At 42.0% G+C, this 18,255-nt stretch overlaps 1 protein-coding gene across 7 annotated transcripts in view; it reads left to right on the top strand.

The window, feature by feature from the left end:
• ripor3 (RIPOR family member 3) overlaps positions 1 to 18,255 on the top strand; it is a 146,361-nt gene that overhangs the window by 78,817 nt on the left and 49,289 nt on the right. For all 7 annotated transcript variants that reach the window (XR_004415443.1, XM_033041533.1, XM_033041532.1 and 4 more), the window contains 6 exons: positions 5,338 to 5,490; positions 7,349 to 7,427; positions 9,376 to 9,399; positions 10,294 to 10,347; positions 12,409 to 12,558; positions 16,797 to 16,860. Coding sequence is in view for 6 of the 7 variants with exons in the window: in XM_033041533.1 (XP_032897424.1) it covers positions 5,338 to 5,490; positions 7,349 to 7,427; positions 9,376 to 9,399; positions 10,294 to 10,347; positions 12,409 to 12,558; positions 16,797 to 16,860 (524 nt within the window). In the remaining variant the exon portion in view is untranslated. The remainder of the gene's footprint in view (positions 1 to 5,337; positions 5,491 to 7,348; positions 7,428 to 9,375; positions 9,400 to 10,293; positions 10,348 to 12,408; positions 12,559 to 16,796; positions 16,861 to 18,255) is intronic.

Raw genomic sequence — 18,255 nt, 5'->3', positions numbered from 1 at the left:
AGTTTCCCTCACTGTGTTCAAAATATGCATCTGGTTCCAATCGGATATAAGATCCACAAATTACATTCTGTTAAACGTCAACTATGAAAAATGATAAACATTAGAGGAATTCAGGGCATTAAAACATACTTGCATAACATTTAATTCTTATATTCACATATTTCGAAAATGGCTTGGTTCATTATGTTATATTTGGGAATCCATCCGTTTGCCACATCAGTGAAGAATAAGATAAAGACAGAAAGGAAAGGAATGGGAAAGTGCAAAATGGAAACAAAAATGATTAATAATATGTGACAGTGGTTACAGCAATTTGATTAAGGGGGCTAGATGGCATAAAAACAATAAGAAAGATGGATTAGTTCAATAGTTATTAGATTACTGTTTTGGAATAATAAATAATCAAGATCACTTTTAGGATATGTAAAAGAAATATATACACTTAATAAATTTTCTGAAGTGGATATATTATGTTTGGGACCTGTTTCTAGGCATTCAGCAGATGCAATATACAGTGCAATGGCCCTAAAATGTGTTCCAAATTTAATTTCCTATTGATTGTTGAAAAAGTCAATGCTGATACTGAATCCAAAACCTAAATAGTATGAGTCAAAATGTCAGAGTTGGGTAGCATTAGTGGTTTATTTTGTAAGGCAACTACTAAATTATACTACTTTTATCCTTGTATGACTTACACAATAATAATAATAACAATAATAATATATCTTTTATTGTCATTGCACGTCAGTGCAACGAGATTTAGTATGCAGCTCCACTGATGTACAAGAAAGGTAAATAAATACAATACATAAATAAACAAGCTGAATTGATTGACGTGACCATCTGAGGGAGACTGTCCAAAGGGGGTGGGTGGGGGGGGGGCACTCATTAGGGCCGGTTCAGAGCCGCTATAGCTCTTGGGATAAAACTGTTCCTGAGTCTAGAGGTTCGGGCGTAGAAGGCCTTGTAACGTCTGCCGGAGGGAAGTAGTTGAAACAGACCGTGGCAGGGGTGTGATGAGTCCTTATGTATGCTGAGGGCCTTCCTGAGGCACCGCGTGTGGTAGATGCCCTCCAAGGCTGGTAGCTCTGTCCCGATGATCCGCTGCGCTCTGTTGACGACGCGCTGAAGAGCTCTCCTCTCCGCCTCCGTGCAGCTGAGATACCACACAGAGATGCCATACGTTAGCATGCTCTCTGTGGTGCAGCGGTAGAACGTTGTCAGCAGCTGTTGGGGCAGACCAGTCTTTTTTAATGTCCTCAGGAAGAACAGTCGTTGCTGTGCCTTCTTGACCAGCGCGGCGGTGTTTGTGGACCATGTGAGGTCTTCTGAAATGTGAGTGCCCAGAAACTTAAAGCTGGACACTCTCTCCACACTTTCCCCGTAAATGGAGATTGGGGCGTATTCTCCAGAATGGGACCTCCTGAAGTCAATAATCAGCTCCTTGGTCTTGGAGGTGTTTAGTGCCAAGTTGTTATTGGCGCACCAGTCCGCCAGGTTCTGCACCTCTGCTCTGTAGTTTGTTTCATCACCGTTGGTGATCAGCCCAATCACTGTTGTGTCGTCTGCAAACTTCACGATGGTGTTGGTGTCGAATGCAGGGACACAGTCGTGAGTGAAGAGGGAGTAGAGCATGGGGCTTAGTACACAACCCTGTGGTGTGCCGGTGCTCAGGGTGATGGTGGAGGACAGGTGCGGGCCCAGTCTCACTGCCTGCGGTCGCTCCGTGAGAAAGTTCAGGATCCAAGCGCATATCGGTGAGCTGAGGCCTAGCTGGTGGAGTTTGGTGGTGAGCTTGGTGGGGATGACCGTATTGAATGCAGAGCTATAGTCTATGAAGAGCATCCTCACATACGTGCCCTGTCTGTCCAGGTGAGTCAGGACAGTGTGAAGGGCCAGAGAGATGGCATCCTCTGTCGATCTATTTGCCCTGTATGCAAATTGATGGGAGTCCAATGAGGCAGGGATGCTCGATTTAATATGGGAGAGGACCAGCCTTTCGAAGCACTTCATGGGGATTGGAGTCAGGGCAACCGGCCGGTAGTCGTTGAGGTTGGTGATTTTGGACTTTTTCGGCACCAGCACTATGGTGGCTGTTTTCAGGCACTTGGGGACCGTTGCCAGAGATAGAGATAGATTGAAGATTCTCGTGAATACCTCCGCCAGCTGTCCAGCACAGTCCTTTAATACTCTTCCCTGTACACCATCCGGGCCTGCAGCCTTGCGTGGATTGATCCTACGCAGAGCGCACTGTACCTCCTGAGTGCTCAGTGTTAAGGCCTGTCCCTCCGCTATGGCCGGGGTTATTCCACACCTGGTGGTGTTGCCAGTATCGAACCGGGCAAAGAAGGTGTTTAGTTCGTTGGCCAGTGTGATATCACTGTGGGGGCAGGCGGGGCTGCTCTTGTAGTCAGTGATGTCCCTGACACCCTGCCACATGCTTCTGGTGTCCGCGGTATTGAAGTGGTCTTCTACCCTTTGCCTGTGGATGACTTGGGCCTTTTTTATGCCTCTGTTCAGGTTCGACCTGGCCGCACTGTAAGCAGAAGTGTCCCTGGATTTAAAGGCGTTGTTGCGTGCCCTTAGTAGATCCTGAACCTCCTTGTTCATCCAGGGTTTCCGGTTTGGGAACATCTTTATTTGCTTGTCCACAGTGACAGTCTCCACACAGCAGTTGATGTAGGAGAGCACAGTGGATGTATACTCCTCCAAGTCTACCTCTGTGCCACTGGTAGCCTGTTGTGCAAACAGGTCCCAGTCGGTGCGATCAAAGCAGTCCTGGATTTGTAGGGTTGCGTCCTCGGGCCATATTTTGACCGTCCTTATTGCAGGTTTGGTCTTGCGGATGAGGGGTCTGTATGCAGGCAGTAGAAACAGTGAGAGGTGATCGGATTGTCCCAGGGATGGGCAGGGGAGAGCTCTGTATGCGTCCTTGATGTTGGTGTACACTTTATCCAATGTGTTTAAGCCCCTGGTAGGGCACTGCACATGCTGGTGGAATTTGCGGAGTGTGGCACGTAGGTCGACCTGGTTAAAGTCCCCTGCAACAATGAAGGCACCGTCGGGGTGAGCATCCTGCTGCTTACTGATGGCCGAGTGCAGCTGTGCTAGTGCTAGGTTAGCATTAGCCTGTGGTGGGATGTATATGGCCATGATGATAACCACAGTAAACTCCCGAGGCAGGTAAAACGGTCTACATTTAAGCAGTAGGTATTCCAGGTCTGGGGAACAGTAGCTCTCTATTGCAGTGTGGTTGGTGCACCAGTCATTGTTGATGTAGATGCAGAGCCCGCCACCCTTGCTCTTACCGGAGTCCTTTGTTCTATCAGCTTTGTGAAGCAAACATATTTTATAGGTGGATTGACTGAGGCTCCTCACACTCCAACCATACTTTTAAATCGATGTAGCTATGCCATTTTATGATCTCTTTTACTACGAAAATAGTGCTTTTTCATCAAAAAAGTTTGGTTGAAAATAAGTAGGAATTTTAGATTGACAAATAAATGCAGTGTGATGGAATGAATATCAGAGAGAAGGATGAGAGAGTTCTGACTGGAGATAAGAGAAAAGAGGTAGGAAGGGAAATTTAAAGGATTTAATCCAAGCAGAAAGAGAAAATAAAATGTTATCTCCATTTCATTTAAAAAAATTGTTAACAGATTTGGGCAAAGACTCAAAACTGTCGTATTGTAATTTGTACCCCATTTCACAATTGGGAAAAATACAATACAATTTTATTTATTGTCATTTGAACCTCAAATGAAGTTCAAACGAAATTTGGTTTCTGCAGTCATACAACAAGAAAAGAACCAAGATACACAACCAACACCATTTACACAAATATCCATCACAGTGAATCTCCTCCTCACTGTGATGGAAGGCAAAGTCTTGTCTCTCCCCTGTGTTCCATTCTTCTCCCGATGTTAAAGGCCCCGGCGGGCGATGGCAAGTCTCGCGGCCGTTAAGGCCGTGCCAGGCGATGTACGGCCCCGCTCCGGGTCTTAATGTTGGAGCTCCCGGCGGGCGATGGCAAGTCCCGCGGCCGTTAAAGCCGCGCCAGGCAATGTAAGGCCCCGCTCCGGGTCAATTTCAACCCCGCAACTCGGGCGGGAGAAGTTGCCGTTGCGGGAGCCCCGAAAAGCGGTCTCCCACCAGAGACCCGCGAGCTCCCGATGTCAACGCCCACCGGACCTGCGGCTGGAGCCTCCGAGCTCTGGAGTCGGGTCACACCCGCGCGCCACCACAGCTCTCCACGCTCCGAAGCCAGCCAGCCCCAGGATGGTAAGTCCGCAGGCTCAGCGACTGGAGCCCCCAGGTCGTTCCGGTTGGAGGACGCTCCACGGTGCTAGGCCCCAACAACAATGGAGACCAGACAAGGAAAAGGTGGGGTCACCCGTACAAGGAAGAGATTTAAAAGTTTCCCCCACCCCCCCACCGCCCCCCACATATACACAGCTAAAAACAATATAAAAACCACAACAAACTATATATTCATCAGGACAAAAATTTAAAAAAGACAGACGGACTGCAGAGGCCGCTGCAACGTCGGTCGCCCCGCCCTCTGGACAAGCAAAAAAGCAAAAAAATAAAAGCAAAATATATTACCTGTCAAATTCAACCAGGTTAAAGCTGTTGATTGTTTGCCTGCGGGACACAGCAAACAAATACAATGTTTTGTTTGTAGTTACACATTGTGTAATTTCATGACTTGAGTATGGAAAGGCACAGATAACATTCAGACATGGGCTGATAGATGGTAAGTGACATTTAAACCACACAAGTGCCAAAGGCAGAAAAATAATCTTGCCAACTATCCAGATGACATTACCATTACCAACTCCCCAGGTGTGAACAGCCTGGAAGTCACCATTAATCAGATACTTAGCAAGTCTGGTCACACAGATACTGAAGGCACAAATGTAGATCATAAACTTAGTGCACATCTGGGTTGAGAGACATTCTTCCTGTTGCCTCAAAACCATTCCTCCACCTACAAATAACATGCTGCCAGGAGGGTGATGGCAGTTACCACTTGTCTAGACGAGTGCCTGAGGCATGTCTCTGGCAAATGGGGATGAACAATAAACTTTGTTTTTTACCATTAATGTGCATATGAAAAAAAGTAAAAATAAGCTAATATTAAACTTTATTTTACAATGCCTTGGAGGAACCTTCCAAGGGATCTGATTATGGAAGGAGGATTATGCTGATCATGCAGAGTTTCTTCCTTGTTAATAATCGGGACATGTGAGATTGTTACAGTATGAAAACTAATGATATTTAAAGGTACCTTGTTAAATCACAGCGATTTACCAATGCCATTATTTTCTTTTGCAGAGGTTCTTTTGTCAGTAGAAGTTCTCCAATGTCAAGAGTCTCCTCAGTAAAATCCACAACGAGGCTTGTAACCTCACAAAAAAACTCCAGCAGCTTGGAGCCACGGCCAATTCGTGTGGAGAAAATATGCAAGTCATTGCGGAAAGGCCTAAAGTAAGAATCTTTATTTAATGTGCTAGTTACTCAATTCAGCATTACTAAACTATCCTCACTATAGTGTAATCTGGTAAAATTAGCTAAAGTGTTAACTTTTCAGATTAATAACCACCACATGTCAATTATTAGTGCCCAAGTAAAATTTGGAAATACAGTCTTTATATCAATCTTTGCTGATCAGTGTCTGTAAATACTAAACTCCTCTCTCCCTAGTTCTTCTATTTGGGTACATTGCAGTCAGATTGACGGTATCATTCCTCGATGTTCACCAAATATAAATGGTTGCAGTATCTGCATTGTATATCTGGTAAATCTCCTGAAATTCTTCCTGCAGTGGATTATGACGGAATGCTGTCTCCAATCCCCGACAATAGATAAGAGAGACATGAAGAGTATAATGTGACCTGTTTTAGCCTGAATGCACTAGGATCGAATAGGAGTGAAACACGCAAGCTGAGCAGTAGAATGGATGGTGCTTAGAAGATGGTAACAATGTTTTCAGATGAGGGGGCACTGAGAACACTGAGACACTGAGAAAGATAGTGCTGCCTTGAATACCAGTTTTAACTAAATTGCAGAGTGCAAAGAAAAAAGTATTGTAGGAGTAGAAAGGAATGGGATGATACACACAAAATGCTGGAATAACTCCGCAGGACAGGCAGCATCTCTGGATAGAAAGAATGGGTGATGTTTCAGGGCAAGACCCTTCTTCAGAATGGGATGGATGCCTTTGTGAATGGGAAATATTGGACAACTATTGCAAGCAGGTTATTGTTAAGGTACTCTTTCGGTACATTGCAGTCAGATTGACCATATCAAATATGTAAATGTCACAACATTATCAATCGAGAATTGTAAAATGACTTATAATATATTCTGGGAAGTGTAGCCATTATTATAATATAGAAATTGTGATATCTCCCAAGATGCAATGAAATTAAAATCAATTAGCCGTTTTGATGATAATAGTTGAGGAATAAATGTTGATAATGAAACTGTCTTTTGGCAAAATTACCTCAGTGGATCATGTTTGTCACAGACATTATGGGCCTAAGGGCCTCAACTTATGCTGCACTGTTCTTGGACATGGATGTTTACATCAACTTTAGAACACAAAAAGAGGCTTTAGCTTAACATTTCACCCAAAAGGTAACTCTCTCAGTTCTACACTGCGTTATCCCTATAGATTCAATTCAGGAGGGTGTCCTGAATCCATGGCCTTCTGACACAACCAAGTGGACTGTTCACTCCATCAAGTAGACACTTTTCACAAAATCAGAGAATATAACAATTGAACCTTAACTAATCTGGTAACTGAGCAACTGTGGCTAACATATGAGCTTAAAGGCCAATGCAAATGCAAATTTGGCGTTTGCACCTTTTATAGGAACCATTTCTTTCTGGAACCTACTTATGCAGTTCTAACCTTCTACCAATAAAGAGGTCAAATCCACGAGGCAGAAGAAAAGCATCATCGTTTCATAAACAGCATCATGGGCGGCACGATGACGCAGCGGTAGAGTTGCTGCCTTACAGCTGCTTTCAGTGCCAGAGACGTGGGTTCAATCCCGACTATGGGTGCTGTCTGTACGGAGTTTGTTCGCTCTCCCCATGACCGCATGTGTTTTCTCCGAGATCTTCGGTTTTCTCCCACACTCCAAAGACGTACAGGTTTGTAAACTAATTGGCTTGCTATGGATTTAAAAATTGTCCCTAATGTGTGTAGGACAATGTTAATGAGCGGTCGGTGCGGTCTCGGCCGAAGGGCTTGTTTCCTCGCTGCATCTCAAAACTGTATCTCTAAATTTAAAATGTTACATTTCACTGGATTATTAGTTACATCATTTTTTTACAGCAACTATATAGAATCACGCCAGAATGAGTTAGATTTGCTGACCATGCAACAGAAAGACATGAAGAGAAACTCCAGATTGGTATGTTAACAAAATTACTATTCTTTGACAATGGCTTGTGCAAAGCACAGCTTGTACCTTTGCATCATTTTGGTTTCGGAATTTATACTCATGATGGTTTCAGGAAACTAATATCAAACTCGTATTAAAACATTGTAGACAGTATAGAGAGGGCATCACACAATGATTTTATGCTCAGAATACAGGCTTTACAAGCAAGGCCAGCATTTAGGGAAGAGAGGTGGGTCCTGGCATTTGGCGTGGCATTATTAATACAGCTCATGTTCACCAAGGGTGAATCATTCACAACACCTGCAAGAATGTTAAAAAGCTAGCCTCAAAATTAAAATGATAATGACGTGTGTGTGTGTGTGTGTGTGTGTGTGGGGGGGGGGGGGGGGGGGGGGGGGGGGGGGGGGGGGGGGGGGGGGGGGGGGGAGGGGGGGGTTGGAGTTTGGCTTTAACAGGCGGATGGTTGGAGAAAAGCCAGAAGCGAAAAGACAAAGGATGTGAGATAAGGAAGGAAGATGTGCAAATTGTGAAGCCAGATGGAGGAATGAGGGTGGAAGGAGGGAGAGGGAAGAAATAAATGTGCCTTGCAACAAATTTGCTTGTTACATTTTAGAGAGATAAAACATATTATTTTGTGGACCTTGTTGCAATCCATAACTGATTCAGAAGGCTACCCATTGCCCTGCCATATCATGACACGGCTCGTGTATTCAGTATTTACTTTAATGACATTTTAACTGAGTACTTACATACACAGATGAAACAAAAAAATTGTTTCTCAATCAGTTCCCATCAGTGCGGTTATTAAAAACAGAATAAATACATATAGCTTTAAATATTAAAATTACCATATCTAAAATAGGCCTAAAAATTGAAATAAAAACAGACATTCAGACCGAACAGTGGCTTTGCTTTGACAGGTGTCTAGCTGTCAAAGTATGGGCAAGGTTAGATGTGTTGGTGTATGATGTATGGGGAGGGGACACAGTCCGTTAACCAGTCTTATTGCCTGTGGAAAGAAGCTGTGTAGCATTCTACTGGATTTGCAGCTGATGCTCCTGTACCTCTTCCCAGATGGCAGAATGGAGAAGATGGGGTGTGATGGATGATAGGGGTCCTTGATAATGGAGATGGCTCTGCAGATGCTACACTTCTGATAGATCTCCAACAGGAAAGGGAGTGGGGCATCAATGATCCTGCTGGCTGTCTTCACTATCCTGTTAAGTTGGTTTTGCTCATAAGCCTTGCAGCTCCCAAACCAGGAAGTGGTTTGGGAGGTCAATATACTCTCGATGGTGCCCTTGTAGAAGGTCCTTAGATGAACAGTAGGGAGACCTGCTTTCAAGAAGGAACTGCAGATGCTGGAAGATCGAAGGTACACAAAAATGCTGGAGAAACTCAACGGGTGCAGCAGCATCTATGGAGCGAAGGAAATAGGCGACGTTTCGGGCCGAAACCCTTCTTCAGACTTTCCTTAGTCTCCGGAGGGGGTGGAGCCGCTGCTGAGATCTTTTGATCACTCCTGTGGTGTAGGATAAAGAGGTAGGAAGATTGCGGGCCCCTTGGTAATCATTTTACCAAATTGAGTATCCACATGCACGGTAATAATACATTTTAAACACTGACCATTTTCCTTCTTTTGACCATCCTCACCCACTTATGCCTTATGCTGAATTAGCCAGATCATAACCTTGGAATGCAAGCAAGACTCTGAGCCTCTTGATCATAAAAGTTACATACTGCAATGCCCACAGTACAATATAGGGTAGTAGATAAAAACATTGTTACAAATCATTCCATTTCATTGTGCTTTGTGTTGTAATCTTTAATGTGTCAAACGAAAATTCAGTAATGCATAAGTGTGTTTGTTTTCTGAAAGGAATAATAATACATTTACTTATAATGAAATGAATATAATGAAACAACTCATACTTATTTCTTGTGTTTATCATTTTAGGCTTTTTTATATGATCTAGATAAGGTAAGCACATTGTCAATTCATGTAGGGAAAAACATTTGACTCCAAGTAGAATAGGCCACAAGGCAGATGGAGCTGCTCAGTTTAACTGAAGCTAACATAGCGGCCACGATGGCACAGCAGTAGAATTGCTGCCTTACAGTGCTTGTTGCGCTGGACACCCGGGTTCGATCCAGACTATGACCGCTGTGTACGGAGTTTGTACGTTCTCCCCGTGACCACGTGGGTTTTCTCCGAGATCTTCGGTTTCCTCCCACACTCCAAAGACGTACAGGTATTTAGGTTAATTGACCTGGTGTATATGTAAATTGTTCCTAGTGCATGTGCGGGGATCGCTGGTCAGTGCGGACTCGGTGGGCCGAAGGGCCTGTTTCTGCGCTGTATCTCTAAACTAAACTAATATCAAGATTTAAATAGAAGCTGCAATTCATATCTCTGGCCTAGGTTGGTGGATGCAGAGTCCACTCCAGGAGGTGGTTGAACATTGCTTATTAGCAACTGCAGTATTTCTTTGTGCAGATAGTAGAAGCATCCAACATCTCCTGCCCCATACAAATTACCATGTGAAAATATTTCTGTGTTCTTGCTTTAGCTGCTACTGGTAATGACTGTGTGAAAACTGCAAACATTCTATAAATTGTGTAAAACTCTTTGTTTATTTAGCAGTTACTTGCTTGAAATTTGTCTTTGCTGCTTGCCAATTGTACATCAAAGCCTCCCCAAAAGTCCTTCCTCACCCCTGATTTTCAATTGCCTGCATTCAATTTTGTTCAACATTGATGGGCATTGAATGGAAGACTTTTTGTTATCAGCAGTGTAATATAGAAATCACATCATTTCTGCAGATATCGGTATTAATTATTTATTTGATCACTGATAAAAACTATTATATTTCAGCAAATTAGAACTACCGAGAGATACGTCAGGAAATTGGAATTTCACATCAGCAGGGTAAGATTTTGCAGATTGCCAATAATGGAATTATTTTTTTTCTCCTCATTAAAAGTAGGCAATTTAAATAGCTTCACATAGATAATAAAAGCAGCTGTTTTGGATAAACCATTTGGCTTTCTCCTAAGTACAGTTTTACACAAGATTTCTGGTGAAATAAAATGAGGACAGTAGGTTCAACTTAATAATTTACATTCATTAAGTTAGGTGAAACATTTAAAATATGAAAGAAAGCTAAAGCTTTTGTTGCACGACCACTTGGAATACAATCACAAAATATTAAATATAATATTCAGTTGTTTATTAACATCATAACCTTGAAAATATTACTACAGTGTTCACATAATGTGAATTATATGCTTTTTGTAAACTTGTTTAAAACACAAGTGGGCAGTGGGCAGGTGCTATAGACCTGCACGGGAAGGTAGATGCTCCCGCCCCCATGAGTCTCGGGCAGATGGGGCTTGTCAGTCTGGGAAGACAGTCCATCTAGGAGAGTTAAAACTCTGATTTAAAACCTCCACTGCCTTGTGGCCATATCCAGTCATGGAGAAGGCTCCAGGAGTCAAACTCAAGAAAATTCGGAGTCGGAGCCCCAAGGCAGTTCATCTTTGTCTACAACTTCGCTCTGGCAGCTCCTGCGACGGCGCTGGTGCCAAACTGTAACGGCCCTGCCATTCCTTTGGATCAATCAGCGATGTGGCGAGGGGGGACGTGCTGCATGGGCAACAGCCTGTCCTCCATAGGACATCGCCCAGGCTTGCATCCGACCAGGATGCATCACCCATGGACAGTCATGACTGAGGGGGGCCTACTACTACTCGTTAAAACACCATTTTGATATGTTTTGCTTGATTGAATTTCTGCAATGTCCAAGAACAGCCTGTGCTTTTGCAATATTACAATGGAAACTATGGCACCTTAAGCTTGGCCTTTTGCAATGGAGTTTTCATATCATCAAAGTTAAATATAAGTATTACAACAGTAGTTTTATTGCCCATGGAAGCTTCAGTCCCAAATTTTCAGTGATAAATATGAATGGCCCAGAATAGATATTTTGACTTGGTTGGTTCATAATGCAAAGAAGAACCTGCTGACACGGTACGCTTACTATGACAGCAACATGATTAACTCTTAATATCCTCAACAATACATTAGTAAACCACACATCATTTCCTCAGGCAAACTAGAGATGTGCAATGAATTCAAATCACCAATGTCCACAAATCACCAAAGGACAAATAATATGTGAACACATTTTTACCAGTGTTCCATGCAAACTACCTGGTTAGTTCCCAGAATGATTATCATAATTTACTTTCTGCAAGGATTGTTTCTCATCTCTTGTTGCACGTTCTCATCTTCTTTCCCCTAAGTTTTTATATGATCTTGCCGTGGGATAACCAAGCAGGAGTCAATTGCGCATCACAAACCAATGCTGGTCTCTTACACAGCAGCTAAGAATTGTTGCCTGTCCCATGGCCTGTCCCACTTTCACGACCTAATTCACAACCTTTTTTTACTCGTGGACATTTTTCATCATGCTAGAAAAACGCCCCAATCTACTCGATGCCACTAGTCCCTATGACTAGCATCACGGCCTGCTATGATCTACCTACGACCTCCTATGACCTCCTACAACCTCGTGACGACCATGCTGCGAGTATGAGTCAAGGGCAAACTCGGCAGAGGTCATGAATTAGGACGTGAAAGTGGGACAGGCCCTTTAGTTGTTGCAATCTGGAATATACTATATAAAAGGGTGATGAAAGTAGATTCAATAGTAATTTTCAAAAGAATATTAAATATATATTGGAAAGTTTAAAAAAAAAGGAATGGTTAAAGTAAAGGGAATTGGGATTAATTGAACGATTATTTCAAAAAAAATAGTTTAAGCTTAATCAACTAAAGGCCTCACTCTATGATATAAAATTCTATACGCTTAGTATAATGAAATAATTTGAATTTTAGAAATGCCCAATGCTTTGAGGGTGTTTTCATAGAATTTTATATATAGAAACCAGTATAAAAATTATTCTGTTGTGTACATCTATTATCCAGATAGAAGAATTATACGAGTCCTACTTCATCCAATGGCGTCTACGCAATGGGGCAAACAACATGAGAAGAGCTTACTCAATAACACCTTCCACCAAAGGATCACGGGAAACACTGCTGGAGATTAATAGGAACTACAGGTTATGTACAGAGGTATTCCACCTGTGTACTTCTAAAATGTATTACTATTGTTATTTGGCAGATGTGACTCAGATTCCAATTAATCTATTTATTTACAGCAGCATTAAACATTGCATTAGTAATCATTCTATTTCTCAATCTTAGTTTGAAGATTTTTTTCCAATTATGCTTATTTAAAATAAGCTTTTTTAGGAAAGATAGGGACTGTTACCAATTTAAACCAATTAACTTTTTTTTTCAGCACCAATGCTAAAATTATGACATATAGGTTACTGACACATTGAAATAAAAGTAAACAATGCTGGAACCACTCAGCTGGTCAGCTTGTGAATGAAAGTGGAAGTAGTTAATGAGCTTCAATAAGTGAGATCTTTGCTTCTTAAATATAGAAATTGAAATTGAGAATCTAAGTGGTTAAAAAAAAAATGTATCTACGAATTATCATCAAATGATCCATCAGATGACCTGGTTCTGAATTTGTCCATTCAACAAACATTTTATTCAAGTGCCTACTCTGGAGAAATTCAGTCATATATAAGGTCCATTGCATCATGGAACAGTATTTTAGTCAAGTTAAGTCAATTCTATGTCCTGTGTTCAGGTACAGAGAGGTACAGGTACAATAAAAATTTTGCTTTCAGCAGCATGGTGAATCCCTTGAGAAACAAAGAAGATGGAACAGGTCATAAATGAAGAAAGGTGATATAATCCCTTGCTGGGTGTTAACTGCCAAGTTGTAATGACTACACTCGTTGGTGTTAAACTGGGCATAATAAGTACAGGATAAATCCAGTGTAGTGAAGTGTTTCGTTTCTGCCATGTTGAGATGTGGGTTTAGGGCTTGTCACATATAGCTCCTCCTCAGGTTACAAGAAATGTTCCAGAGCCGCTGCCTGAAAAAAAGCACTGAGCATAGCAAAGGACAGACTGCATCCCCTCCACGCACATCTGGATCTCCTGCCATCAGGCAAGAGATACCGTAGCATCAAAGCCCGGACATCAGACTGCTAAACAGCTTCCTTCCACAGGCTGTGAGGCTGCTGAACAGTCACTCCACCTGATTCTGCTGCTTTTTTCCACTGACAATTTAATAATGACTGGTTTACTTGTATTTTAATGTTGCTGTTTTTTACCTGCACTTTTTAACTATTGGTGTTGTTTTTTTATCAGGGACTGGATAGTTTTTATTGTTTTTATTTATGTGTGAAATGTTTAAGTTTTATGTGCGATGCGCTGGTATTCCCTGGGAAACGTCTTCACATTTTGCACTGTACAACTGTTACTTTGCAAGATGACAATAAAGGTTGATTGATTGATTGATTGAAAGGCCTGGCACGTACAAATAAAGGAACATTTGCAAGACTGGCTAAATGGATTTGCCAGCTGTTGCGGGGCGCAGACATATTTTTCCATGGGAACTGGGTTCACGGCAATATCTGAATGGTTGATATAAACATCCTGATATAATTACACATTGCCCTTTGTTGCCCTGTGTTCTATTAAAAATATGCTGCATTTCTGACTTGCTGACTATATGGATAATAACCAGTTCTCAGGAACGGAATCCTCCCATAAACTGGGGAGGACCTGTAGTTTTATAGCAAGGATAACTTTATAAAGCACATAGAGTTGAACAACCTTACAGGATTTAGGTACTACCATATGTTTTGCCCTATCTGTCTGTGTGAATTTCATCAGTCCCCATTAGCTTAACTTTATGGGTGAGAAACAAAGAAGATGGAACAGGTCATAAATGGAGTCCCAGATTACCATCTGCATAGAATTCTAGATGCAAACCTGATGTGAAAGGAAGGCAGGCTGCAATTAGGCTTAGTGCCAATGCAGTATTCCTAACATGAGTTAATATCTTATTAAATGACGGAGCAGACATAAGGGGCCCAATGGTCTCCAATTTTTATTTTGTAAGTTTTATAACACAATCTTTGAAGGATTGACAGCTTCAAATAATTAACAGTGTCCATTGCCAATATTATGTCTACTTATTCATTTTATTCATAACCAATTAAGTTTAATTCTAATAGTTTGATTTTAATTTGCACGACAATAAGTTTCCCTACTTAAATAAATCGATATGAAGTAATCCACCTGACCAGGAAGGTATTTGTTTTAAAACAAGCAAGACAGCACACCAGAGACCACTTTTTTTAACTTTTCCAGTTTGGGGCCCCGGATAAAATGTGCATTTCTGCACAACCAACAGTAATTGTTTTGCCTGAATGTTTTAACATCTGGTCAGCTGAGGAATGTTATAATTTACCGATTAAAATAAACTCATTGCAAAATAATAGATTATTAATGAATGGTCTCCTTCCGAAGAGAACACAGAGCATTTCAAAACATCATAATGACTATTTCACATTTCAAAGTTTGCTTTTGTGAATGACATAAAGTTACTAGCTGATCAGGTTACAGAGTGCTGCAGTAGTTAATGCTCACAGCACCAGCGACCTCGGTTGAGCCCTGATCTCCACGGATGTCTGTACAAAGTTTACACATTCTCCCTTTTCCCCAAGTGCTCCTGTTTCCTCTCATGTCTCAACGTTATGCTGGTAGGTTAATTGGCAATCGTAAATCATCCCTTGTGTTTATAGGTGGCAAAATAAGTCAAAGGTGAGTTGATGGTCATGTGAGAGAAAATAAGTTAAAGAGAAATAAGGGAGGGGGGGGGGATGCTTGGACTCAATGGACAATTGAAACCTGCATAAAAGGGATGGTTGCCCCTGAACTGGTGAGGAACCAGGCAGGGAGATTTGCTGTTGCAGCTTGGATAGAGTGGTGGGGTTGACTTAAGTTAGCCTGGCATAGGGGTGAGGCTCAAAGTGATAGTGTTGTAGATGGCAAGTTGAAGTAAAAATAAATGTTAAAGCAAGCAGGACAGGCAGGGTTTAGAGAGGGGATGAAGAGGGTATTATAGACTAAGCACAGGGCACAGGTTAGTACACAAACTGGAATAGTATGGCTATACCAGAAACATGGCTGAGAGAGGGGCAGGGCAGCAGCTCAATGTTCCAAGACACAGATGCTACAGATAGGAGTGGTTATTGCATTTTTGATTAGGGAGAAGATCATAGTGGTACAAGTAACTAGGGAAAGAATAGGTCCCATTAACGATCAACGTGGTCATTTATGTGTGGAGCTGCAGGAGTTAGGTGAGGTCCAGCATTGCCAAAAGTTTTATTTCTGATTCATGGTCTTGTACCTCCCTATCTCTGTAAACTATTCTCGCACTAAAACTTGCTGAGGTTTCTGCGCATTTCCAATTCAACCCTCTGACACTTATTTGATTGCATTTGCTCCATCATGAGTGGTTGTGCTTTCATCTGCCTCAGCACCATACTCTGGAATGTATATTCCAACTTCACTGCCTCTACATTTTCTCTCACTTCCTTTAAGACATTTAAAAAATTCTACTTAGTTGTCAGCCTAAATTTGAATCGGTTTCAAATGTTGTTTGATAGTCTTCCAGTGTACTATTTTGGGAGTCACCCAACTACTTTGTGATATAAACATTAGGTTTAGGTTTATTATTATCATGTGTCCCAAGGTTTTTGTGTACCTTCGATTTTCCAGCATCTGCAGTTCCTTCCTAAATACAGTGAAAAGCTTACGGTTCCATAGAAAAGTCCAATGTCCACATTGGGGAAAAGGTGAATTGGTCAGTACTCTAGCTCATGGAAGGACCATTCAGAAGCCTGTTAACAGAGGGGATGAAACAGTTCCAGAGTATGGCGGTGCGTGCTTTCAAGCTTCGGCACTTTTTGCTGGATGGGAGCAGGGAGAAGAAGGAATGACTTGGGTGGGCGAGAATTTGATTATGTTGGCAGCTTTTTCGTCAAGTGTAGATGGAGTGAACGGTGAGACGTCTAGTCTGTGTGATGGACTGGGCTGCAACTACCACTCTCTGCAATTTTGTGCGGTCTTGGGCAGAGCTGTTCAAAAGTCAAGCTATGAAGCAACCTGACAGTAACCTTGCTATGGTGCATCTGTAGAAGTTTGTAAGAGTCATTTGAGACATGCTGAATTTCCTCAGTCTCCTCAGGAAGTAGAGGTGTTGGTGTGCCTACTTGGCTGTCGTATCAACGTGGTTGATCTACAATAGATCATTGGTAATTTTAACGCCAAGGAACTTGAAGCTCTCAACTATTACCACTTTGGCAACATTGATACTTATTGGGGCACGTATATTCTATTATCAATAATATGGGATCCTTTTGTTTTCCTTCCTGTAGGATATGTGTGTGATAGAGAAAACACTGGAGATTCTTCTTGGGGAATTTCACATCAGAATGAAAGGTAACTTTAAAATCAATTAAAAAAAACTTCCTTGGAATGAAATAGATTTTGCATCTTTCTAAAATAGTCAAATGGATATATGTAAATGACCTTTTGTGCCGTGAGTTTTTTCTTTGTTGTCATTACTATTTTCTTTTGCTGTTGTTTGAGGATTACACGGCATTTGATAATTAACCTCTCTTTTGTTAAATTTTAATTTTAAGAAACAATATATCTCTGTTCTCATCAAAAATAAAGAGCTATTGTTACCACCCCCTGTTTCACACTTCCCGCTCACCTCTTTATAATGCTGTCTTTCCTATATACTCTCAGTCCTGCATTGCCCTAACCTGCAATGTCAGCGATCTCTTTGCCTCTATAGATGCAACTTGACCCACTAAGTTTGTTTCTGGTTAAATAAAAATCTGTTTCTCTCCCCACAGATAGTGCCTTATCTGTTGAGAAGTTCTGTAGTTTTCTGATTTTGTTAATTTAGTGCCAAATTTTACTCCAAAATAGAAACATAGGAGGAGGCTAATCGGCCCTTTGAGCCGTACCCTGTTCATGCTTTTTCCCAATATCATTTAGTCTTAAGCGCTAAATCTAACTCTCTCTTGAAAACATCTAGTGAATTGGCCTCCACTGCCTTCTTTGGCAGAGAATTCCACAGATTCAGAACTCTCTGGGTGAAGAAGTTTTTCCTCATCTCAGTCCCAAATGGCCTATCCCTTGTTCTTAAACTGTGACCCCTGGTTCTGGACTCTCCCAACATCGGGAATAATTTTCCTGCATCTAGCCTGTCCAATCCTTTAAGAATTTTATATGTTTCTATAAGATACCCTCTCATCCTTCTAAATTCCAGTGAATACAAGCTCAGTCGACCCATTCTTTCATCATATGTCAGTCCCGCCATCCCGGGAATTAACCTGGTGAACCTACGCTGTGCTCCCTCAATAGCAATAATGTCCTTCCTGAAATTAGGAGACCAAATTTGCACACAATACTCCAGGTGTGGTCTCACCAGGGCCCTGCACAACTGCAGTAGGACCTCATTGCTCCTAAACTCAAATCCTCCCGCAATGAAGGCCATTAGCTTTCTTCACTGCCTGCTGTACCTGCATGCTTACTTTCAGTGACTGGTGTACAAGCACACGCAGGTCTCGTTGCACCTCCCCTTTCCCTAATTTGACACCATTCAGATAATAATCTGCCTTCCTGTTCTTGCCAACAAAGTGGATAACCTCACATTTATCCAAGTCACCCTGCAGCCTCATAGCATCCTCATCGCAGCTCACACTGCCACCCAGCTTTGTGTCATCCGTAAACTTGGAGATATCACATTTAATCTCCTCATCTAAACCGTTAATATATATTGTAAATTTTTGGGGTCCCAGCACCGAGCCTTGCAACACCCCA

The sequence above is a fragment of the Amblyraja radiata genome, chromosome 23, assembly GCF_010909765.2.
Source record: "Amblyraja radiata isolate CabotCenter1 chromosome 23, sAmbRad1.1.pri, whole genome shotgun sequence".
Lineage (NCBI taxonomy): Eukaryota > Metazoa > Chordata > Chondrichthyes > Rajiformes > Rajidae > Amblyraja > Amblyraja radiata.
Note: the sequence above shows the minus strand (reverse complement) of the source record. Positions and strands in the feature narration are given on the sequence as shown.